This window comes from Rana temporaria, chromosome 4, assembly GCF_905171775.1.
Source record: "Rana temporaria chromosome 4, aRanTem1.1, whole genome shotgun sequence".
NCBI classification, from domain to species: Eukaryota; Metazoa; Chordata; class Amphibia; order Anura; family Ranidae; genus Rana; species Rana temporaria.
Genome location: NC_053492.1, coordinates 282,373,332 through 282,399,259, shown reverse-complemented (window position 1 = coordinate 282,399,259; position 25,928 = coordinate 282,373,332). Strand labels below are relative to the sequence as shown.

At 42.2% G+C, this 25,928-nt stretch overlaps 1 protein-coding gene across 3 annotated transcripts in view; it reads right to left on the bottom strand.

Moving 5' to 3' along the window:
- NKAIN2 (sodium/potassium transporting ATPase interacting 2) overlaps positions 1–25,928 on the bottom strand; it is a 1,108,432-nt gene that overhangs the window by 14,675 nt on the left and 1,067,829 nt on the right. Inside the window, exons 6-9 of one of the 3 annotated variants that reach the window (XR_005748699.1) lie at positions 9,762–9,843; positions 3,435–3,484; positions 3,306–3,329; positions 2,753–2,795 (exon numbers count right to left, since the gene is read on the bottom strand). Coding sequence is in view for 2 of the 3 variants with exons in the window: in XM_040350350.1 (XP_040206284.1) it covers positions 2,777–2,795; positions 9,762–9,843 (101 nt within the window). In the remaining variant the exon portion in view is untranslated. The remainder of the gene's footprint in view (positions 1–2,752; positions 2,796–3,305; positions 3,330–3,434; positions 3,485–9,761; positions 9,844–25,928) is intronic. The other 2 variants (XM_040350350.1, XM_040350351.1) reach the window with 2 other exon arrangements.

Here is a 25,928-nt window from a genome sequence, read left to right as displayed (position 1 = left end):
GGAGAAAACCATGTTTGTTACCTCAGATGCAGTGTTCCAGTATAAAAGAATGTCGTTTGGGTTACAGAATACCCCCGGCAACCTTCCAGCGGAAAATGGACCAGATTCTGAGGCCCCATCAGAAATATGCTGCAGCTTACCTGGATGATGTAATTATCCATAGCCCAGATTGGGCCTCACATCCGCCAAAAGTGCAAGCAGTCCTAGACTCTATACAGGAAGCTGGGTTTACGGCCAACCCAAAGAAGTGTACCATTGGACAGGAAGAGGCCAAATATCTTGGGTACACCATTGGGAGGAGAGTGATAAAACCCCAAGTCAATAAAGTCAAGGCCATACAGAATTGACCACGTCCTAACAGCAAAAAGCAGGTACGAGCCTTTCAGGCTGTGCCCTTAACCAACATGAACAAAGGGAAAGACTCGGTCATGATTAAGTGGACCTCAGAGGCTGAAGCAGCCTTCCAGGCCTTAAAAAAAGACTTATGTAGCCAGCCGGTCTTGTACTCGCCAGATTTATCCAGGGACTTTGTGGTACAAATGGATGCATCGGATGTGGGGTTAGGGGCAGTATTGTCCCAGGTCTGGGACAGGGAAGAACACCCAGTCATTTATCTCAGTAGAAAGTTAAAGACCCATGAGGTAAATTATGCCACCATTGAGAAGGAGTGTTTAGCGGTGAAATGGGCTCTAGACTCCCTTAGATACTACCTGCTAGGTCGACACTTTGACCTAGTGACAGATCACGCACCCTTAAAGTGGATGGCCCAGAACTAGGAGACAAACAGAAGGGTAAACAGATGGTTTCTGGCCCTACAGGAATTTAACTTTACTGTGAAACATCACCCTGGCATCCAAATGAGGACTGTAGATGCATTGTCGTGGGTGCATGCATGCCTAAATGCTGGTGTTCCAATCCCAAGGTTGAAACAAGAGGGGGGGTATGTGGGAGCAGGCAGGTTGAATTCCCTGGTTGCATCCAGGATGCAGTATATATATGTCCTAGGTTCAGGCTTTATGCCAGTTTATACCTCTAGGGGGAGTGCTGGGAGTCCTGCTAGGAGGACTTGATGAGCCCAGCTGAATTAGGTGGGCTCATTAGGTCCTCTACAAAAAACTCCCAGCATGCTAAGAGAGATGCTCCAACCTGGAACCAGATCTGTGTGGATAGTCTGGGGAGTGTGATCTCTGTGCGGTGAGACAAAGCCTGTGTGGCTACCACTAAGGCCGTGTACAGACGAGCAAACATGTACGATGAAACCGGTCCGCCGGACCGTTTTCACCGTACATGTCTGCCCGGGGATTTCTGTATGGTGGCTGTACTCACCATCATACAGAAATCTGCGCGTAAACAATACGCGGGGCGTGGCCGTGCCGTCGCCGCGACGATGGCGGCCCTGCCAGTTCAATGCTTCTACGCATGCTTAAAAGTCATTCGATGCATGCGAGGGATGGCGGGCGCTCGGACATGTACGGTAGGTCTGTACAGAAGACCGAACATGTCCGAGCGGACAGGATTCCAGCGGGCTGTTTTAAAACAAGTTCAGAAATATTTGCCCACTGGAAAAAGGCCCGGCGGGCAAATGTACGCTGGAATCCTGTCCGCTCGGGCCTACACACGACCGAACATGTCTGCTGAAACTGGTCCGCGGACCAGTTTCAGCAGACTTGTTCGGTCGTGTGTACGGGGCCTAAGAGTCTAAACAGCAGGGAGTTAGGGACTGGGGCAGCACTAGGCTGTACCCAGGTGTTAGTTAGGGACACCAACGTGTTTAGTGAGCGGTCAAGTGACCAGGGTTTCTTCTTGTTGCTTTTTTTGTATATGGCTCAAAAAAACGGCACCCTTTTTGTTTTTCCACCTACCATTGTCTGCTGTGCCTAATCTTTGTGTGGTGAACCCATCCAGAGGGTCACGCACACCCGCTGACAAGTTAACCCCCTCACAGAACCCTTTCACACTGGGGCGTTTTTCAGACGCTTTAGTGTGAAAGCACTTGGGCTTTCACATTGGGATTGCAGATGCAGCTTCTTTCAGGCGCTTTACAGGTGCTTTTTTTTTATCGCTAAGGCACCTGAAAAACGCCCCAGTGTGAAAGGGGTCTAAATGTTTTTGTGTACTGATTGTTCTAAGGAAATAAAAAGTACCTTTTGTGAAAATGGGTAAAAATGTGTAATTTAGTCCCCTTTCAGACTGGGGCGGGAGCCGCGTTGGCGGTATAACGCCGCTAAAAATAGCGGCGCTATACCGCCGGGATTGCCATGGGAATCAGCCGCTAGCGGTGCGGTATTAACTCCCGCTAGCGGCCGATAAAGGGTTAATACCGCCTGCAATGCGCCTCTATAGAGGCGCATTGCGGGCGGTATTGCTGCGGTTTCCCATTGTTTTCAATGGGAAGGAGCGGTATACATGCAGCTCCTCTCACCGCTCCAAAGATGCTGCTGACAGGAGATTTTTTTGTCTCCCGCCAGCGCATCGCCTCAGTGTGAAAGCCCTCGGGCTTTCACATTGAGTCTGCAGTGAAGACGTTTTTCAGGCGGGATAGCAGCGCTATTTTTAGCGCTGTACCGCCTGAAAAACTCCTCAATGTGAAAGGGGCCTAACTGTTTATTTGTTTGTGTAGAGCACCAGTAATTATTGCAGCTGCACACGTATAGAAGCCATTTGATTAAAAAAAATATAAAAACAAATGAAATCGATGAAAAACTGTACTTTCTAATAAAAAAATAAAATAAAAGTAATTTATATTACTCACCTAAGAATCTACTCCTCTATCAGCTCAAAAATATAGAGGGGTCCTGAATGCAAGATATACACAAGGTAATTAATAATGACATACTGTTTCTCTTTACAAACAGTTGTATACGTAATGCAGATAAAACATCCCTCTAAGTGATTTAAAAATAAAGTAGTACTAAACCTTATCTAGTATCCTTTACTTTTTCTGGCTCTCTACATACATATGTTGCAAGCAAGTTAGGTATGTAATAAAAAATAAAATAAAAAAAACTTTGCGAATATGTAGGAAACTACCATTGATATTCAATCTGAACAATCAATACTTAAAGCTCAACTACAGCCATTCATAAGTTATGATATAAAATCCTCCACTTAGTCATAGTACAGCTACCATGTTTAGCGGACACCAGTGCTGGTGTCCCATCTTCACCCACTTATCTGTAATTTTCTGTTCATAAAGCACGGTCTGTGATGCCAGTACAGCTTCTGCAGCATCATCACAGGAAGGCTTTAAAGAATGATGTCAAGGTCTATGAAGTGCTATGTCTACGGCGTGAAAAGGGTAGTACCTGGAGTTGGGCGTTAAAGTAGATCTAAAAGCAAAATTAAAAATGACAAATTCAGTGCAGTCTGTGAACAGCATTAAAACAGCTAAATTTGTTTTTCTCAACCCCCCCCCCTTAACACGGTTTTCTTACCTGTCTTGCCAATTGATCTGGTATTTTTCCACTTCCTTTAACAGGCCAAGCTGTCCGGCAAAAGTGACAGTTAGAGGGATTGGGATTATTCGACACTGACAGGAGTGCTTGTAATGTTCAGCTTTTATGTGGTTTAAAGTGGTTGTAAACCTCAGACATGAAATATGAAAAAAGCACATCCTTCTATACTGTGTACGTGCCTCTCTCCAAAGCACTGAGTGTCATTAATCCCAGCTGCCTGATTTCTCTGTTATCAGTATAAATTACTACTGAAATTTTTTCCCAGACACCAAGAGTTAAAAAGGTGACGGGGAGAGAGCTGCAGTACTCATCCTGTGACTCATATTCACAGCTTTGCTTGTTTTTTGTCTAAATTATGGGTGTGTCCCTTCCCTCCAATCACGGCTCAGAGCTTTTGCCTCTCTGAAGACTTTAGATCCCAGCCCCCTGCTCCTAGATCAAAGAATAAATCCTTTTCCCTTTACGTTTTCAGAATGATCTACAGTAGATATGGCTGCAGATACACAGCTACAACTTATGTAGGAGGATTTTTTCATCTCTGTGTGTCATCTAATGCTAGTCACTTTACTGGGTATATGTATTGGGTTTACAACCACTTTAAATGTTTCAATTTTAAAAAAAGCTAGCCATTAATTTGTCTGTGCCTTACTTAAAGTGTATGTAAACCCCAAAGAAAAACTGTAATATATTGCATCTTACTAGTTTCTAAGGCTAGCTTCACATTTAAGCATTGTGTGCAAAATTGCCTCTAGTCAGCTTTTTATGGAAAACCTTTAATCCAAAAGAACCATTTCTCTAGCTGCTTGAAACATGTTAGGCTGGTCATTTAAAGTCCATCTAAATCAGCTAGTCTATGTAATATTACCCTCTCCACAGGGTGGCAATGCCGCTGTCCAAAGTATTACTTTTTTGTTTATATAAACTTTACAGTCCTCTGCAGAATTAACAGTGTCGTCATCCAATTACTGCAAGTGGAGAAATAATGGAACGACAGTAAATCTATGTTATAGTGTGGACTCAGAAAAACAAAAACTATAGTGTTAATGTTATTGACAGACTACAATATATATATATATATATATATATATGTACACCGGTATATATTTTTTTTAGTTTGCACATAACCCACTCTAGGAACTCCTTCCCTCGCTGATGTTTGAAATATGAAATGAAAACAGCAATTGTGCTTCAAGCCTATGTGGCAGTTGTCATGTTGTAACTTAGCAACAAAGAGATTTCAGTTAACCGTCCAACTGAAAAAGTATTATGGAACCCTGTAAGGGCTTCACAAGAGATGAAATAGGTGTTTTTACATTTCCTGAGTTCCTTTAAAAAATGACCCTGTGGCAAAGTCATTGACATAAAAGAATTGTTATGCCTTTTTTTTCTACTTTTTTTTTTTTTTACTTTTGCTTTTACATAAAATGAAACATTCGTTAAACAAAAATAAAAAATGCATATATTATTTATCTATCTGGACCCAGATTTGTGTTAAAGTGACCCTAAGCTTGCCCATGCAGTGCAAAGCAACAGCTTCTTTAAAGTCAGCCACCACAGCAACAAACCCTTAGGCCCCTTTCACACTGGGATGGGAGCGGTAAAGCTTTACCACTAATTTTGCTGCTCTATTCGGCCGCTAGCGAAAAACGGTTAAAAACTGCTCCAAAGATGTGGGTAGCAGGACTTTTTTTCATGTCCTGCTAGCTCGCCGCTCCAGTGTGAAAGCCGTCGGGCTTTCACACTGGAGAAACAGCAGCCGCAGTTTCAGGTCGGTTTGCAGGCGCTATTTTTAGCGCAATAGCGCCTGCAAACTGCCACAGTGTGAAAGGGGTCTTAAAGGGTCACTAAAGGAATTTTTTTTTTTTTAGCTAAATAGCTTCCTTTACCTTACTGCAGTCCTGGTTTCATGTCCTCATTGCTGGTTTTTTCTTTGATGTTGCTGTAATACTTCTCTGTTCTGGTTCCTGGTTGTCTGGCTCCTTATGAAAAAAGTCATGGGAGACTTTAGTTTTGTTTTCCTAGCCATGACTCTCTATGGCACTGTCCAGCACAGAGGCATGAAATAACTTGCAAAGACTAAACTAGTTTGACTTTCGTTTTTGCATCTAGAGGCACATTATATGATTGATTTTTATCTATTTGTAATCGTTTTTAAAAGGAATCAGTTAACTATTATGTCTCTATACCCTGTAAACAGTAATTTCAGCAAAACATTTTTTTTCCTTTAGTGATCCTTTAAGCCCAGTACACAGATTACCTGATGAATGATAGTCCGTTTTTTAGATGCTAGTCTCCATATTGAAAAAATTGGTTACTAAAGTATGAAAATTTTCATACGAAAGGATAAAAATCCAAAAGTAATGTAATGTATTTGTATTGTATTTTCAGATGAAAACTGTACTGAGGACTGCCTGCCGCAGTTGAACGTCAGCTGTTTGAAGGGGAGTACTGTTGTTATGGCAGCAGCCAGCTGCCATAACCCTGGTATCCCCTTCACCAGCAGGTGGTCCGCTTTCAGATAAAAGTGGTCTTAGTGGCGGATTCGCTTTTTTCACTTTCATTGGTGGACTCCGCCACTTACCGGAGCCGTCAGTAGCAGCGGACACAATTGTGTCCTCTCCCCTCACAGGCTGGATGTCAAGTGAGGGAAAGCTGGCCCCTACTCTGCTCCACACCATTGGATGGCTGAATGTCAAAAGTCATTTCCGCCCAATGGTCTTAAAGGGGAATTATTTTTTTTGCAATTTAATTTTTTAGTTTTATTGCATTTTAGTGTAAATGTTAAATCGGAGGTCTTTTTGACCCCAGATCTTACATTTTAGAGGTCCTGTCATGTTTACATTCCCTGTAATAGGAAAGAAAGTGACCCAATTGTTTTTTTTGTAAAGAACAGTATCAAAATAAAAAGTAAAATAATAATAACAATTTTTTTTTTTAAAGCGCCCCATCCTGCTGAGCTCGCCCGCAGAAACAAACGCATATGTAAGTCGGCTCGCATGTGAAAACGGTGTTTAAACCACATATGTGAGATATTGGAGATATTGCTGCGATTATTAGAGCAAGAGCAATAATTCAAGCACAGATTCAATTTATGTACTTAGACCATATACTCCCTAACACACTATTCCCACACATGCTACAAATGACAAAAGTCTCATTTTTTGCCTATAGGATTTATTGCCAGTTGTTTGTGTATAATGATATATCCAGAATGTACGCCTTACGGACAAGGGGAAATAATTAACAATCCCCCCCCCTCATAAGCTACATATGTATATGTACACTGATATGCTTTTGTTGATTTATTTGTATTTTTTATTTATTTGATATATTTATTACTTCTAGTTATTCAGTCAGATGTTAAGAGATTAAAAGCCCTGAAGATGTGGTTCTAACTGTGCAGTGCGTAGGCCATTTCTACTGTCCGACTATCAACTGCATATGGTTTTTATACACTTTGGGCTATATGTTGTCCCTATGACGGGATTTATCTGCTTTTAACAATTTGTAATAAAGATATGATTTTTTTTATATTATTAGCCTATTGTTCTATGAAGATGAAGGATATCAGGGTCGTCGTTTAATGCCCTTATGTTGCCCTTTTTTCTCTTTAACCATATTAGTTGGCTCTGTGTGCTTTGCTATGATAAGCAACATTCATTAACAGTGCAATCACCAGCAGTAAGTTGAGCACGGAAGTTTGCCTAAATAAGGGCAAGCAAGTCTTTTTAAAAGGTGCTCGAGAATATAGAATGGAGAATTTATTAAGCACATTATCAATGGTATTATGTGGTATCATGTGCACTTGTAGTACTAAGCCCACAGGAGGTCCTTGGGGACAATTAATAACCACTTCAGCTCCGGAAGGTTTATCCACTTTCATGACCAGGTAATTTTTTGCGATACAGCCCTGCATTATTAACTGACAAATACGCGGTCGTGCGGCGCTGTACCCCAAAAAAAAATGATTTTGGTGGTATTTAATCATATCTGCGGTTTTTGTTTTTTGCGCTATATACAAAAGAAGACAGATCATTTTGAAAAAAAAATACAATATTTTTTACTTTGTACTATAAGAAATTCCCCACACGCACCCCAGACCCGGAACTGTCGGATCACATACCAGGTACGTGATCTGGCTGCAGTAAATCTAAGGTGAGTGGTCGCTAAGCAGTTAGGCAAATTTGTTGCAAATTAAGCAGCATTTCCTTTAGCAAAGTCTCTGTGACAGGTTTTCACACCTGTGTGTCTTTATTCTTGGGTAGTCAAATATAACAGTTTGCAAAATGAATAGACAGATTACTTAGAATATGACAGATTTCCAATCTGTAAAGACACATAATTAAAATGGTTGTAAACCTCTGAAATGCAAAGTGAACACAACACGTCCCTCCAAAGTATGTACTTGCCTCAATCCAGAGCACTTATTGTGGTTCTTCTCTGATCTATCCTCCCTCTGCTATCTGCATGAGTCACTTATGACAGTTTAACTCAATACCACAGAATCCCGTGAGATAGCCACCCACCTCCAGCATAGAGAAGGTGAATGACAGCCTCAGTTGTGCATGTTTTCCTTCGAGACTGTATAGGGGCGGTGTGTCCATTCCATCCACTCAGGTCTCAGGTTACACTGAGCTCTCCTCTTTATCCTGTGCTGGGTGTGACATTAGTTTCCTGCCCTGCCCTCTGGAGCTGCAAAAAGCCTTTGATCTGTGTGTTTTTGGAGACTATATAGAAGAGAAGGCTGCAGATAAACAGATTCAATTTATGTACGAAGATTTGTTTCATGCCTGTGTATCATCTGAGGATAGTCACTTCAGTGAGCTTATGTAAGGGTTTACAACCACTTTAAATAGAAGCTACAGTCTCTGATTGAAAATGAAAAAAAAAAAAAACATTTACAAAGTGCCTTTTATACGTTGGCTACTGTCTCATATTTGTGTGCAATTTTTACTTGCCTAATTTCAAAGAGGAGCTTTTCCTCACAAATTTCTGGGGGCGGCCATTGCGTATGTGGGCCAATATACTTCCTTGTATACTCAGCATGCACCTCCTGTTCTCGCGCAAGCACATTGAAGATACTGTGCGGCACACATAATGCAATGCCAGAAGCAGAGGATGCCCATTGACTCCTAGGATTGATGACACCGATATCTCAGGGGTCAATGGGACATCCTTGATGATGTGGATAACCATGACAGAGTGCACCAGAAGTATCGACAATTTTAAACTAAAAGGTAATATCAAAACAGTGAACACCAAGGTATGAGCAATTAAATGGGAACAACTTGTTTAAAGAGGGTGAAACTCTGCTTTAAGTAGTGATCAGGGTCAGGTTTAATGCAGTCAGAGGAATTTATGACTCAGGCTGTAACTTTGTAATAAATCTGTCTCACTATGGGTCTCGCTGCTTTGCCTTGTGACAGGATTGATACATGTCTCCCTTTGTGCGTATGTCAATCCTCTGTACATGCAGACTGAAGTTGGATACACACTATACAACTTTTGTTGTTCGAGTTCCTTTAGATTTACCTTTAGTTTACCTTTAGTGCAAGGGCCTGCCTGATTGCATACAAATTGAAAGTGTTTAGGTTTGACCTCAGTTTATATGGTTTTGGTAAATCTAAAGGAAAAAAACGAAAGAAAATTGTATAGTGTGTATCCAGCTTTAGGCAGACAACAGCATCAGGAGTGCAGATACAGTATCTGTGGCAATAATACAAAGATACGGGATGGATTTCTACAAAAACACACAATCCTGAGTGAGAAGTTGTCAGGATCAGGCTTTTCAACCTGTAATCTTATATGTCTAATCATTTGTCTCATATCTTCTGTTTTACACTGCCCTGCTGTGCAAAATATTGATCAATATCCTGCAGAGTGTTTTATTTTTTTAAGCTAAAAATGGGTTAAAATTGAAACGATTATTAAAAAACAAAAACCTTTTTAATATTAAAAAAAAAAAAATGTCAATAGCATCTTTCTAAAGTAGGGTAATCGTATAAGATTAGAACATTTGAATGTCACTCTAAAATAGAAAATTAAAATAATGATGTGTGAGATGTTTAATTTAACAGATTTAAGACAAAACCATTAGAGAATGTGGAAAGAGTCCATTTTAAGCAGACAGCATTTCCAAAAAATCATTACACTGTGTAGTGAGGAGAGTAATATCTAGCTTAATATTGGATGATGTAGCCCCAGGTCAGAACAGAGAGAAATGTGAATGTGTTTAATTTGTATTTTTTTTATCCTTTTGCAGAAGTAGGCTTTTAATAACTGTCTCTCACAGCATGAAATACTTACATATACATGGGCTGCAGCTGTAAGTGCGATGTCTTCTGAGGACCCTGGTAGCCATAGGAGTCAAAGCCACCTATGAAATCAACTGCAAAGAAAGCAAAAAGCTCCATTATCACCATGACCTCAGGCAGAGTTCTGCAATCAATCAGACATAAACTTCCAGGCTTTTTTGACAGGCTGCTAATAATCGGGAAGAGTAACTAATTACCTAAATGTATCAAAATGATTCATGCTGCAAAACGACAGGGAATTGTAAAGAGGGGAAATCTGAAAGCAGCATAATTCATTATTAGAACATCTTTGTAGATCAAGTTATCATTATTATCCATTAAACATTATAGTTAGGGATGAGCTTTTTGTTCGAGTCGAACATGTACAGCGAACATCGAACAATTTGGAGTGTTCGCGGCAAAAAAGCCTTTAAAAGTCTATAGGAGAAATCAAAAGTGTTAATTTTAAAGGTTAATATGCAAGTTATTGTCATAAAAAACATTTGGGGACCCGGGTCCTGCCTCAGGGGACATGTATCAATGCAAAAAAAGTTTTAAAAACGTCAGTTTTTCGGGAGCAGTGATTTTAATAATGCTTAAAGTGAAACAATAAAAGTGAAATATTCCTTTAAATTTCGTACCTGGGGGGTGTCTATAGTATGCCTGTAAAGTAGCGCATGTTTCCCGTGTTTAGAACTTTCCCTGCACAAAATGTCATTTCTAAAGGAAAAAAAGTAATTTAAAACTACTCGTGGCTATTCATGAATTGTAGGGTACTGGCAATACAGATCAAAGTCATTAAAAAACATCAGGGGTTCCCCCCAGTCCATTACCAGGCCCTTTGGGTCTGGTATGAGTAGTAAGCCCCCCACCCGCAGACCATCGGGCAAGGGTTGTGGGGATGAGGCCCTTGTCCCAATCAACATGGGGACATACTCCCCATGTTGAGGGCATGTGGCCTGGTACGGTTCAGGAAGGGGGGGTGCTCTCTCATCCCCCTGTTTTCCTGTGGCCTGCCAGGTTGCGTGTTAGGATAAGGGTCTGGTATGGATTTTTGGGGGGACCCCACACAATTTTTTAAAAATTTTGGTGCAGGGTTCTCCTTAAAATCCATACCAGACCTAAAGGGTCTGGTATGGATTTTTGGGGGAAACCCCACACCATTTAAAAAAAATGCGCAGGGTTCCCCTTAATGTCAATACCAGACCTGAAGGGCCTGATATGGAATTTGGGGGGATCCCCACACAGGTTTTTTTTTTGCTGTTTTTTTTCAATGACTTTGATCTGTATTCGTGTTCGAACAAATTATTTACCTGTTCGCATGTTCTGGTGCGAACCGAACTGGGGGGCCCTGGTTTGAATTTTTTCATCAGGCCCCAATGGCTGTTGAAAATAAATGTTTCAGTATGCTGCATACAGTAGATAAGAGTCTCACATAAACAAAGAGCACAATTATGGTAACATATCTTTAGCAACTTGGATTGCTTTTTTAAACTTAAATTGATCCTTACTATTCCTTCTGCCAGTGCATCTAGCAATCCCTCTTTGCTCTCACAGCTCTTTGGCAATCTATAGAAATCAGCTGTGAAAACTGTGTATGGGTCTATGCCATTTATGTACCTCATTAAGCATGACCTAAAAACTCCCAGGAAGTTTCTAGGGCTTTGATAAGTGAGGCCCAGCTATTACTGTTTACCTCCACCATCAAAGGGGTGAGCTCTTTCTCTGATTCAAACCCCCTCACATGTGCTTTCTCTCTCCTGATGCACTAGCTCTGAGTTCAGAGTTTGAGAGCTCACTCTTGTGATGGTAAAAGTCAACAGTAACATCTGGGTCTTGCTTAGCAACATCCTAGCAATGTCCTGTGAGTTTTCAGGTCAGGCTTCCTGAGGTACATACAGTGCCTTGAAAAAGTATTCGTACCCCTTGAAATTTTCCACATTTTGTCATGTTACAACCAAAAATGTAAATGTATTTTATGTGATAGACCAACACAAAGTGGAACATAATTGTGAAGGGGAAGGAAAATAATAAATGGTTTTGAATTAGTTTTTTACAAATAAATATGTGCTGTGCATTTGCATTCAGCCCCCTTTACTCTGATACCCCTTAACTAAAATCTAGTGAAACAAATTGCCTTTAGAAGTCACATAATTAGTAAATAGAGTCCACCTGTGTGTAATTTAATATCAGTGTGTATATATACAGCTGTTCTGTGTAGCCCTCAGAGGTTTATTAGAGAACTTTAGTAAATGAACAGCATCATCAAGGCTAAGGAACACACCAGATAGGTCAGAAACAACGTTGTGGTGAAGTTTAACCACTTCAGCCTTGGAGGATTTGGCTGCCAAATGACAGGGCCACTTTTTGCGATTCGACACCACGTCGGTTTAACTGACAATTGCGCGGTCGTTCGAAGTGGCTCCCAAACAAAATTGACGTCCTATTTTTCCCACAAATAGAGCTTTCTTTTGGTGATATTTGATCACCTCTGAGGTTTTTATTTTTTGCGCTATAAACAAAATTAAAGCAACAATTTTGAAAAAAAAATATATATATTTTTTACTTTTTGCTATAATAAATATCACCAAAAAATATATAAAAAACAATTTTTTTCTCCGTTTCGGCTGATACATATTTTTCTACATTTTTTGGTAAAAAAATTGCAATATGCGTCTACAAAATAGGGGATAGTTTTATGGCATTTTTATATAAAAAATTTTTTTTGCTAGTAATAGTGGCGGTCAGCGACTTTTATCATGACTGCGACATTATGGCAGACACATCGGACACTTTTGACGCTATTTTGGGACCATTCACAATTATACAGCGATCAATGGTATAATAATGCACTGATTACTGTATACATGTGACTATCAGGGAAGGGATTAAGCACTAGGGGGCTAGGAAGGGGTTAAGTGTGTCCTAGGGAGTGATTCTAACTGTTTAGGGGCTGGGCTTACTGTGACACAACACTGATCATTGCTCCCAATGAGAGGGAGCAGACGATCAGTGTCATGTCACAAGGCAGAACAAGGAGATGCCTTGTTTACACTGTCTTCTCCCCATTCTGCAGCTCTGTGAAATGGTCGCGGGACACTGGCGAACATCAAGTCCGCAGGTCCCGCAGGCATGGTCACAGAGCTCGCGGCAGGGGCGTGCGCCTGCACGGTGTGAAATTCAAAGCCGTGCCATTCTGCCGACATACATCTACATGGCGCGATCAGGGTTAGGTTAGAAAAAAACATCCCAAGCTTTGAATATCTCACAGAGCACTGTTCAATCCACCATCCTATCCAGAACTCAGGTGGGAGAATCTGTCCACAGGACAACTATTAGTCGTGCACTCCACAAATCTGGCCTTTATGGAAGAGTGGCAAAAAGAAGTCACATTTGCAGTTTGCGAGAAGCCATGTGGGGGGCACAGCAAACATGTGGACAAATGAGACCAAATTTTTACTTTTTGATCTAAAAGCAAAACGCTATGTGTGGCAGAAAACTAACACTGCACATCACCCTGAACACACCATGGTGGAGGAAGTATCATGTTGTGGGGATGCTTTTCTTTAGCAGGGATGAGGAAGCTGGTCAGAGTAGATGGGAAGATTGATGAAGCCAAATACAGGGCAATCTTAAAAGAAAACCTGTTCGAGTCTGCAAAAGACTTAAGACTGGGGAGGGGTTTACCTTCCAGCAGGACAACAACCCTAAAAACACAGCCAGAGCTACAATGGAATGGTTTAGATCAAAGCATATGCATGTGTTAGAATGGCCCAGTCAAAGTACAGACCTAAATCCAATGGCACTCTCTAGATGTGCAAAGCTGGTAGAGACATACCCAAAAAGACTTGCAGCTGTAATTGCAAAAATATTGACACAGGGGGGCTGAGTACAAATGCACACCACACTTTTCACATATTTATTTGTGAAACATCAAACCATTAAAACCATTTATCATTTTCCTTCCTCTTCACAATTATGTGCCTCTTTGTGTTGGTCTATCACATAAAATCCCAATAAAATACATTTATGTTTTTGGGTGTAACATGACAAAATGTGGAAAATTTCAAGGGGCACTGAAAATGACCTACTCCTATGGTAAGCGTATATTTCAACTTTAGTCAAAGCTCCTCTTATCTGCATAGGTAGATTTTTGGTAAAATTGAACTAACTTTTAATTTCAGATGACTGATATCCTTGAGATCTGACAGATACAGTGACATATAGGGGGTTATTTACTAAAGGCAAATCCACTTTGCGCTACAAGTGCAAAGTACACCTGAAATTGCACTTGGAAGTGCAATTGCTGTAGATCTGAGGGAGACATGCAAGGTAAATAAAAAACAGCATTTTAGCTTGCACATGATTGGATAATAAAATCAGCAGAGCTTCCCCTCATTTCAGATCTACCCCTCAGATTTACAGTATCCGCACTTCCAAGTGCACTTTCAGTGCAATTTCAAGTGTACTTTGCACTTGTAGTGCAAAGTGGATTTGCTTTTAGTAAATAAACCCCCATAGTTACATATAGTTAGTCTGGATGAAAAAAGACACAAGTCCATCTAGTTCAACCAATAGGACATCAAGAATTTTATTTTTTCTGTTTGGTTTTGCTGTCAGATTTTACAGCTGCTAATTAGGGATCATAGGTGTGCGCAGCCTATTGCATTAGGGTGTGCACCCCAAAGCCCAAACACGCACTACCGATCACTCACAATGTTCATTCAGAAAGGGAAGGGGCCGGTAAATAACATATTTACCGGCCCCTTCCCCCACTCCTAAAACATCCCAGCAGCAACAGCCAATAGGAGAGGAGGGAAACTGGCGGCGCTGCAGGGAGGAAAGATGGTAGCCAGGGTAGTAGGGGGAATCTGTGCTGCACAGGGTAATTAGGGTGTGCCTGGGCACACCTGGCACACCCTGTGCGCACACCTATGTTAGGGATTAGGGAACTGTTACATGAGGGAGCAATACAAATATTACAAAAGCCATTATCTATTCTCTGCTATGCAAGATAGAGATATACAAAGTAATAGTGTTTCTTTTGTATCTGCAGATTAAGCCTGGGTTCACACTATTGCGAACACAAACATTGCATGTGATTCGCACCGCAAATGCTGTGACAATCACATGTGATGTGGTTGAAGTCGCACTGGATTTACATGAAAAAAGGTGCAAAAATCTTTTTTTCCCTGCACTGGAATCAGATCACATTGGTATCTAATTGCTGCTTGAATTCACAGTTCTCACTACGATCTGGGGGAGTCTTATGCCGCGTACACACCATCACTTTATGTGATGAAAAAAAATGACGTTTTTAAAAACGTCACTTTATTTGACTGTGTGTGGGGGAAAACGTCGTTTTATGTCTTCTAAAAAACGACCAAAAAAAATTGAAGCATGCTTCAATTTTATGTGTCGTTTTTCAAAAGTGCACTTTTTACTTCACAGAAATTGACCGTGTGTAGCAAAAAACGTCGTTTTGTAAGACGTTTTTTCATCCACGCATGCCCAGAAGCTACTTCAATGGTAAAACGTGGTGGAACGTAACCTCACTTTGCAAGAACATTGTGAGAAAAACGATGGTGTGTAGGCAACTTCGTCTTTGAAAATTGAAGTTTCAAAAACGTCATTTTTTACTTCACAGAAAGTGTCGTTTTTTTTCATCACATAAAGTGATGGTGTGTACGGGGCATTAAACTTTGTATTGACACATGCAGTGTGAACTGCCTGCGAGGGATATATTCGCTATTGTCTTACTGATTGTCCTCCCGTCCAATCAGGAAGCGGGTCCTGAGACCAATCGGTTTGCCCCCCCAAATATTGAGCACCAGCCACCACTGCTGCTCTCTCTTTCTCATTTTAAGGGGTGGTCCACCACCGTATTTGTCAGAAGCTCTACAGCCAATAAAGTCTAAAAAGTGAAACGTATGGAGTGTTATTGGCACCTCGTCCACACATTTTTAGAGTAGGGAGAGTTGGACCCAGGAATTTTCTTATTCTAAATGGAAAAAACATGCTGAGCATGAACACTCTTCTGACATCTCCAGCTCTATGCAGTAGAATCATAGAGGACTTGGAAAGTAAAAAAGAGGGACATTTCTTTTTCTTTTGGCAAGCAGATCAACAACATACAGATATACAGGCCTAAATGCCCAAACTAGTGCAAATGATAATAGTGGAATGATTAGTTTAAACAAGGCATTTATTAAAGCACTAGCTCTCTTTATATTACTGCCTTACAGTAGTAGCTCTGAATCCACAGGAGCACAGCAGAAGTGTTCCCCCACACTGTTATATTATGTTTATCAGAGACAAGAAAAGTAAAGATCATGGCACAATAGACAAGGTTAAGCATGAGACAATATCAAAAAGAAGTGAAACACCAATCAGACAAGTCCTAGTTGTATTTCTATTGCACAGTGCAGTGGGAATAGGGATCATAGTGGTCACATATGCTACCTGGCAGAGTGCACCTGCATAGCTCCCAACTGTCCCTGATTTTGAGGGACTGTCCCTGATTTCGAGCAATGTCCCTCTTTCCCCCTCATTTTGGTCTGATCCATATAGTTGTATGTATATAAAATGCTTTTTTTATCTTTCAAAAAGTGTTTCCCAGTGCTAAAGCTTTCACCCAAATTCTAAATTGCTGCATTTGTAAAAAAAATCTTTCAATAGTTTTTATTTAATTTTTTTCAGAGAAAATAGTCATTAATACATTCTTTTACATAGTAGAACAGTAAATCCATAGTAAATATAACGTATAAGAGAACGAGTTTCAAATATATATATATGTATATTTATGTATATATATATATATATATAGAAACAACTTTGGATAGTGGGCGCAGGTACAACAACCAAACAGGAGGGGAAGAGCCGCCCCTCTTCGTACACTCCAAATGGGTACAAGCTGTGTCAGGAAAAGGGGAGTGGCACATCCAACCCGCAGATCAAATTCAACTGGCAGGCAACTGGTGTCCTTCTCTAAAGTCTGCTACCCACCTAACCAGGTAATATTTTGGCAAAGGTGGTAGTAGGGAGTAAGCATAAATGCCTACATACGCTTGCTAGTAGGTGTCCCTCATTCCCATCTCAAAATGTTGGGAGGTATGCACCTGTACCAAAACACACTGGGCCAGATTCTTAAAAGGCTTACTACGGCGCAGCGCCATTTGCGCCGTCGTAAGTCCTAATCTGGCCCGGCGTATCTATGCGACTGATTCTTAGAATCAGTTACGCATAGATATCCATTAGATCTGACAGGCGTAAGGCTCTTACGCTGTCAGATCTTAGATGCATTTTTTTTCCCCGCCGCTAGGTGTCGCCGACGTCGTTTTCCCTGTCGTCTATGCAAATTAGCTATTTACGCGAGATTCCCGAACGTACGCGCGGTCGACGCATAGAATTTACGAATTTGCGACATCATTTAGCGCAATGCACGTTGGGAAATTTTAGGGACGGCGCATGCGCAGTGCGATCGGCGTGGGAACGCGCCTAATTTAAATGATCCACGCCCCCTACCTGGATCATTTGAATTAGGGCTCTTTCACACGTCCGTTCCGTTCGTCCGTTTTTTGGACGTCCGTTAACGGACCGCAATGCTTCCCTTTGGGCTAGCGTCCGTTAGCGGATGAGCATCCGCTAACGTCCGTTAGCATCCGTCTGCGTTCAGTTCCGTTTTTTTGGACGGAAGAAAACCCTATTTTTCTTCCGTCTAAAAAACGGAACGGACGAAAAACGGACGTTAACGGATGATCCGTTTATAATCCGTTCCGCTAACATCCGTTTTTCTATGTAAAAAGCCCCCCCCAAAAAAAAAAAAAAAAATGGATAAAAAAACGGATGGAAAAACTGATGCAAAAACTGATGAAAAACTGACGAAAAACTGATGGAAAAACGGATCAACTGATGAAAAAAAAAACTGATCTGAAAAACTGAACGGACGTGTGAAAGAGCCCTTAGGCGGGCTTGCGCCGGAGAATTTACGCTATGCCGCTGCAACTTTACAAGCAAGTGCTTTGTGAATCAAGCACTTGCCCGTAAAACTTGCGGCCGCGTAACATAAATGAGATACGTTGCGCCACTGCTGTTTTACGCCAGTCTACGAGAATCTGGCCCATTGTCTACAGTAGGATGACATTACAACCTTGATTGCAATAAATCTAAGCAACTACAGGTCTCTGTTAGAACTGATCAAAGCAAGCTCTGTTGCAAAATGATGGGGTATTTCTGTGCTAGTTAAAGTAATGTTTACAGATCTACCTGCTGCTCTGCCTGATTGGAGGAAACTGATATTGTTGCTTGTGCACATTAGAAGTTGAAAGTACACACCTGATTGATGACTATGCTTATTAACATTAGTTAAATGTTAGTAAAACTATTTTGGTAAAGTTTCAGATGTCAGAACAAACCACGATTTTTAGTTTTTGTATCCTTGAAGTTGGTTCGTAGTCATTAAAAAAGCTATTCATACTCAAGAAACTATCAATAACTATACACAGACATCCACTTTGACATAACTTGAGATATTAAGCACAGCTTCAAAGGAAAACTGTCAGATCCTTGGGGCCCTTCTCAGCTGAGCCTCCTAATTAGCACCAGCAGCTGTCATCATCAAATCCAGAGTAGTGCTTATTCCAGGGCAGGCACATCCCTGTGTGTGAGGTTGCACATGTGCATCGGACACTAGAATTCTTCCAGGAGTCAGACAATTGGCGCAATTCACAAAGCTTCTTCATTTTTTTTTACTGATATCAAGCTCTTTAAAATCAATAAAAGTTTATTCACATCACATGACTTATGCTTAGAACAGTGATGGGAGAATGTGCTTAGATTTGCCCTTCTTTTATGTTTTATTCTTGTCACCCATGTATGAAGGAAAGCTATTCAATACAATAAACCGCACCATGTAGCAGTTTTGCAGTGAATTTCTCTGACCTTAGCTGGTATGATGTGGAGGCAGTAAATCTATGCATAGAACATGTTTAATGTGATCTTCAGAAAAGGGGGATAGAGCAGAGCGTTAGAACCGTTGTCACAATTTTATTGCCATTTGTGTCCCTGTTAAAGCGGAGGTTCACCCAAATAACATGTATATAAGATCATATTCTTTATACTTCCACTACTCATGTCAGCCTAAAAGACAAAGAACTCCCACCCACAATAAACTGCTGCACCCTGGGCAGCAATCCCTGCTACCAATCATTGTAATGAACCATTAGGAATATGTTGGGGTGAGAAGAATCAGAAAGCTCCAACACTACCTGAACGTGTTAAGATTTTGCTTGTCAGCACAGAAATAAAAGCAGCAGTTTTTTTTAACAAGAACATGCTTCCAGCTGCCAGATTAGGCACCAGATTATATATAAAAGCCAGAACCATATTAATTAAAAGCATTGTCAGCTTGGCATACAAGTTGTGAAACTCAAACAAGAAGCAATGTAAATACAAGAGATAAATCATATATGCAAACAATTATCATATTAAAAACGAAGTGAAAACTATAAAATTCAATATAGAAACAATAAATGAGTGTAGTTAATTACATTGAAGCTTAGAGAATAGCCAACAATAACGATTCTATACTATAATGTAATGTTACAGTCTATACAATAATGAGACATGAAAGTGTTGATCGAAGACCACGAGGCTGCCTTGCATATCACATCAGGAGCCACATGTCGAGCCGCTGCCCATGAGGTCGCCATGCCTCTGGTGGAATGAGCCGTCACCGCCTCTGGAGGAGCCAAGCCCTTTGCCCTGTAAGCTTGTTGAATAGTTTGAACAATCCAGGCCGCTGCTGTTCTTGAAGAAGCATGTTTTCCTCTGTTGCTGCCAGAGTGTAATAAGAACAGATGATTGGAACATCTGAAAGATGAAGTGACTCTTAAGTATTCTCTCAGAGTTTCACCCACATCCAAAGGATGTACTTCTGTGGATTCTGGAGACTTGAAAGTAGGAAGCACAATCTCTTGGTTTTCGTGAAACACGGAAGTAACTTTTGGCTTGGACCCAAGCATGGGAATAAGGACCACCCGATCCGGAAAGAAAGTCAGAAAATGTTCCTGACATCCCAAAAAGCTCAACTCCGATACCCTTTTAGCTGAGGTGATGGCCACCAAAAAGGCCAGTTTTAGTGACAAGTCCTTCAATTAAAGATCTTTGTTATTTAGAATTGACAATGCATCAAGGACGAGTGGAAGATCCCATTTGGGGAATCTAGGTTTTCTCTGAGGTCTGAGTCTCGATGCTCCACGGAAGAATTGTCGTATCAGTGGGTGAGTTGCAAATGATGTTCCTGAAAAGGCTGACAGAGCTGATACTTGCACTCTAAGGGAACTAACCGATAGAGGAAGCTCCAGGCCAGAATGGAGAAAACTGAGGATGTCTTGGACTCCAGGGTTTCTGCAAGATCTTCCTGTTGACGTAGAAAAGTTAACAAACTTGGCCAATATTCTACTGTAAACTCTGTTGGTACTAGGCTTTCTGGAACTCATGAGAGTAGAAATAACTGTTGAAGCACAGCCGAGAGACTCTAGCCTCTCCCTCTCAAGAACCAGACCATCAGTCTCAGTATTGCTGGACAGGGGTGCAGGGTCGCCCCCTGAGAAAGAAGATCCGGTCTGAGCTGGAGAGGCAACGGGTCCCGGAAGCTCATCTGGATCAGGAGGGGAAACCACGGCCTGCTCGGCCAGTAGGGTGCTATTGTCACCACTTTGATCGCCTCCGATTGAAGCCTCTGAAGGAATTTTAGAATGATCGGAGGTGGAGGGAAGGCATACGCCCTGTTGAAGTTCCACTGACTCGTTAAAGCATCTACTCCGAAGGCTTGACTGCAACGGACTCGAGTGTAGTATTTGTTGAGTTTGTGGTTGTAGGGAGATGCAAACAGATCCACCTCGAGATCGATTCCCAACGATAGAATCCACTTGAAGGTCTGTGGATGCAGTGACCATTCGTTGTCTAGATTGTTGCGAGACAAGAAATTCGCTTGAGTGTTCTGTTCTCCTGGAATGAAGACTGCTGACAGATTGAGCAGGTTCCTTTGAGCCCAGGTCAAGATAGGCTCGACCTCTTGGAGAAGAGCGGAACTCCGAGTGCCCCCTTGTCTCTTCACATACGCCACAGCCGTGGTGTTGTCCATCTTGAGTAAAACTGATTTCCCTTTCAGGAGATGAGAAAAAGATTGAAGGGCACACCATGCCGCACGAAGCTCCAGAACATTTGACCCTGGAATGTGGAGCCGAGCATCCCATTTGCCTTGTGCCAGTTCTTGACCACAATGGGCCCCCCAGCCCGCATTGCTGGCATCAGAAGTAACAGGCACCCATTGGATGGGAACAAGAGAGTGGCATGTCAACAGGTTTTTGCGTTGGAGCCACCAAAGGAGACTGTTCTTCATCAACTGCGTGATCCGAATCCACTGACTCATGTCTTCCGACCTCCATTGCTGAAGAAAGCCCGCTTGGAAGGGACGAAGCCTCCACATTGCCCATTTGACCATAGGGGCTGTGGCCACCATTGTGCCGATTATCTTTAGGCACTGCGAAGCTCTCAGGTGTGAAGAATCTAGAGCTAGGGAGATCCTTTCCCGAATGACCGGGATCTTTTCCTCTGGAAGAGAGATAGTGTTCTCTATGGTGTTGAACTGAGCTCCGAGGTAAATGAGGCACTGGGTCGGTTCTAGTTGGCTTTTCTCTTGGTTTAGGAGCCATCCGAATTCCAAAGTGTGGAGACTACTTGTTCCCTGTGAACTAGAAGTAGTTGCTTGTCTTGAGATAGAACTAACAAGTTGTCCAGGTAGTGGTACAGTCGTACCCCTTTTGTTCTGATAAGGGACACTACTGCCAACAGGACTTTGGAAAAAACTCTTGGAGAGGTCGTCAGTCCGAACAGAAGGCATACAAACTGAAGGTGCTCTTGACCGACCTGGAAAGAAAGGTATTTGTGGAAAACTTCCGCCACTGGAACATGGAAGTATGCGTCCTTTAAATCTATGGAGATTAACCAGTCGCCTGGTTGGACTATTTTCTGGATGGTCGAAAGTGACTCCATTTTGAATAACTCGTGCCTTATGAACTTGTTGAGGAACGTAAGGTCTATCACCGGGCGCCAAGAGCCGTTCTTTTTTTGTACCAGAAAAAGAGGGGAGTATACTCCCTGAAATCCCTCTTCCTTCGGAACGGGCACTACTGCTCCTTGATTTCTCAGAGTATTTACGTAAGACAGTAGAACTTGTCATTTTTCTTCTGATCGTAATAGTGTCGTGGACATTGGCCTGTGGGGAGGAACTTTGATGAAGGATCAAATGTGGCCTGTGGAGACCGTTTTGATGGTCCAATAGTCCGAGATTGAGGCCACCCAGACGTGCCGGAAATGATGTAAGCGAGCCCCTACCCGACCCGCCTGGGCAGGCCCAATCTCAAAAAGATTTTGTTGGCTCACGTCCACCAGATGTTTGTTTCTTGGTGGACTTCTGAAAGGAAGACTGTCCTCGATTCCAGTTCCAGTTTCTCCTGAAATCCCGGCCGGGTCTATAGGAGCGTGCCTCCTTCGAGCGCTCTGTACTGCGCCTACGCTGAGGCCTTCTCTGGTTAAACGGACGCCTGTCCTGGGGAAGAAACCCTGACTTCCCGCCTGTGGCCTTAGAAATGGCATTATCCAATTTGTTACCGAACAATGATGACCCCTCAAAGGGAATTTTACACCATGCCTGCTTAGAGGCTGGGTCAGCAAGCCAGGGACGCAACCACAAAGCCCGCTTGGCCGTGACTGAAGACAACATTGATCTGGCCATCAGGTGAATAAGGTCAATCGATGCCTCCCCCAAAAAGGCAACTGCCAACTTAAGCTCTTGAACTGCCGATCCTTGAGCTAGATCTTCTGATACTCCTTTCAGAACTGAGTCCACGTTTTCAACCCAGGCTTCCATAGCTTTGGACGTGACTGCCAGTGCCAAGGCTGGTTTGCAGGCCATTCCGGCCAAGTTATAGATCCTTTTAAGATCTTGATCTATTTTGCGCTCCAGGCCATCCTTAAAGGATACTGAATCTTCTAGCAGAAGGGTGACATGTTTCGCTAGGCGCATTACTGCTGCATCCACAAGGGGAGCATTTTCCAGGTGTTTTACATCCTCAGCTTTAAAAGGATAAAGTTTTGAAGTTTTGTTCAACATTGAAACTTTTTTATCCCCTTTGCTCCATTCTTCCTCAAAAACATCTTTCAGTTCGGAGGGAAGTGGAAAATTGGAACGTTCTTTTCCCAGTTGTTTGAACAGCTTCCTCTGTTCCTCTGGGGAAGCAGCAGTATCCTCCAGTTTTAGGGTCTCCTTGACCACCTTTATTAATGGGGAGACTAAAGCGTAGTCAAAACCCACAGAATAATCATCTTCCTCCATCTCGCTATGCAAGGAATCATGGGAGGCATCATGAGGCTGAAATTGGCCGGGATCCTCCTGGGCCTCGTCAGCCAGGGAGCCAGAAAAGGTGGTGGACTGGCTCCTCATGTGGGGGGTGTCTAATTCTTTCATAGATTGTTACACCACACGTTTAACAAGAGACTCAAGATTTTGTTTTTCCGTCTCTTTCTCACCGACCGCTCGGGCAAAACATGGGTCGCATAGCGATTTGCCTTCCGGGATTCTGATCTTACATCCCCAGCATGCCCTATGGTCAGAGTGACTATCGCGGTGGTGGTAGCGGTGACTAGAGGAGGAATGGGAACGTCTCCTATTTTTGGAAGGGGAATGGGAATGTCCCCTCTGGTGATGGGTCCCCGACGGAGTGTCGCGTTTGGACCGAGAAGAAGAACGATGATGTTGTGGCCTGGCAAGGTCCCTGTCCCAACATCGATGGTCTGATCTAGCAGGGCTGCAAAAGAAAGATAATACAGGGAAAGGGAGAGAAAAGGGCACTCCAGAATTAACGAATGCCACAAGACACATGTGATAAAACACATATCCCTCTCCCTTCTGCACATACCTTGTGCGAGAGGGCTGGCCACTTGGCGGCGAAGATGTGTCCATGATGCTAATACCAGGATAGCGGATCCCAAGAAACCAAGCACTATCAAGGGTTAGGGACAAGTAAAAAAAATATTATAGCCAACTCAAGGGAAAGGAGGGAAAAAAAAGTTTTTTTTTTTATATTTATTTTAAAATATATATTATTTTTATTTAACAAAAAAAAAATCTTTTTTTTTATAATTACTATTTATATTAGAAATTTTAAGTAACCACATAGCCAGAAGGAATCCTACCTTGTCCCGAGTGCTGCAATGCTCTGGGATGCTGCCGTTTGTTCCCCACAGGTATCCCACCTGTTTGGTGCTTTCTGGGCTTTAAATATGCCGCACCGGATGACGTCATCGGCTTCTTCCTGACGCGCATGCGCTGTAAAGCCTAGACACACCGCGTCTGCGCAGCCTCGGACCCCTCCGCCTAACCGTGCATGCGCGAAACCAAGCCTCGGTATCGCGGCGAGGTCGCGCATGATCAACGGCCTACGAGGGACCCGGAAGGGAAGTAATGTCTTTGGAACGCAGAAGCGTTCCATACGCCAGGGACAGCATGCGTTCCATACGCCAGGGACAGCATGGAGGGTCTAGAGATAGCAGGATGGCGCATACACACAAAAACAGTCTGCCATGTAACAGGAACAAAAAATTCAGACCTTGCCAGCCAGATTCGTCCAGACGTCCATCATGGTACTAGGCCACGTCCCTCCAACATAGGGGTATTATTTGGACCTATGGCTCATAGTTGGGCCCCGGGAGCAACGCAGAACACTACCGATCCCCTGGACAAACACAAATGGTGTGCAGCATGGTCCCTGTGAGGAGGACAGAAAAGGAACACAGTCCAGGAAGGTGAGCTCAAATTTATGGGTAGGGGGTCCTATATCAGTAGAGGAGGCGGGGTTAACCCACACGTAGTCTTCCATGGAGTCTGTCATGAAAGTTTAATTCACCCCCTGGAATGAAGGATAGTTTCAGTTGTTGATTCACATACACCTAGGCTCACTGAATATATTGATATTCAAACTTTCACTTTTTAAACATTTAGGGTTGTATTTAGACAGTGGAGACAAGTAACCCCTTGATAGCCTTGAATGGAACCTGACCCCCAGCAATGGTTTAACAGTGGGAGCTATTGCTGTGCTTGAGTTATCCTGTGGTTGCAACCATCAGTGCATTAAAACATTGCTCATTGTACCGCACTACAGTAAGGCCTTGTACATACGATCGGAATTTCCAATGGAAAAAGTCAGACTGACTTTTTCCATCAGAAAATCCAACCGTGTGTATGTCCCATTGGAGAAATTCCATCGGAAATCCCGATGAATTCCATCGGAGATTACATAGAGAACATGTTCTTTTTTCCTCCGATGGAATTCCGACGGAAGTTCTGATGTGAATTTGGTCAGACAAAGGCTCGATCGTGTGTACGGGGCATAATGCCCCGTACACACAATCACTTTTTTTGTCATGAAAGAAAATTACATTTTTCATCATGAAAAAAAACAACGTTTTTCCAACTTCATCATAAAACACGACGTTGCCCACACACCATCGTTTTTGAAAAATGATGAACAAAGCACAGTGATGTACAACAACAACTTTTAACTAGTTACTTGTTAGTAAAAGACGATTCGCGCTTTTTTGTCTGTTACAGCGTGATGAATGTGCTTACTCCATTATGAACGGTAGTTTTACCTGAACAAGCGCTCCCGTCTCATAACTTGCTTCTGGGCATGCGCGGGTTTAAAACGTCGTTTTAGCCCACACACGATCATTTTTTACAACACAAAAAACTACATTTTCAAAAATGACATACATTTTTTTAGAAAAAAAAGGAGTCGCGCTTATTAAACCAAATGTGAAAACAACCTGTGAAGTGTGAACCAATCCCTATTATGAGCGAATCGGTTAAATCGCTTGTGACAAATAAAAAAAAAAAAAAATTATTTTAAGAGGATCAGTGCAAAAATTAATCAATACACCTATTGATCAAAACCCATAGAGTGTAAACCAATCCCTGGAGGGAAAGGGGTTAGACCACTTGTGACAAATACAAGATCCCAATTATGAAGGATAAATGTAAATACACTTATTCACACAATGAATCTATGTATAGAAAAAAAGTGCAAGAACAGTCCATTCCAAAAATGAAAAAATAAAA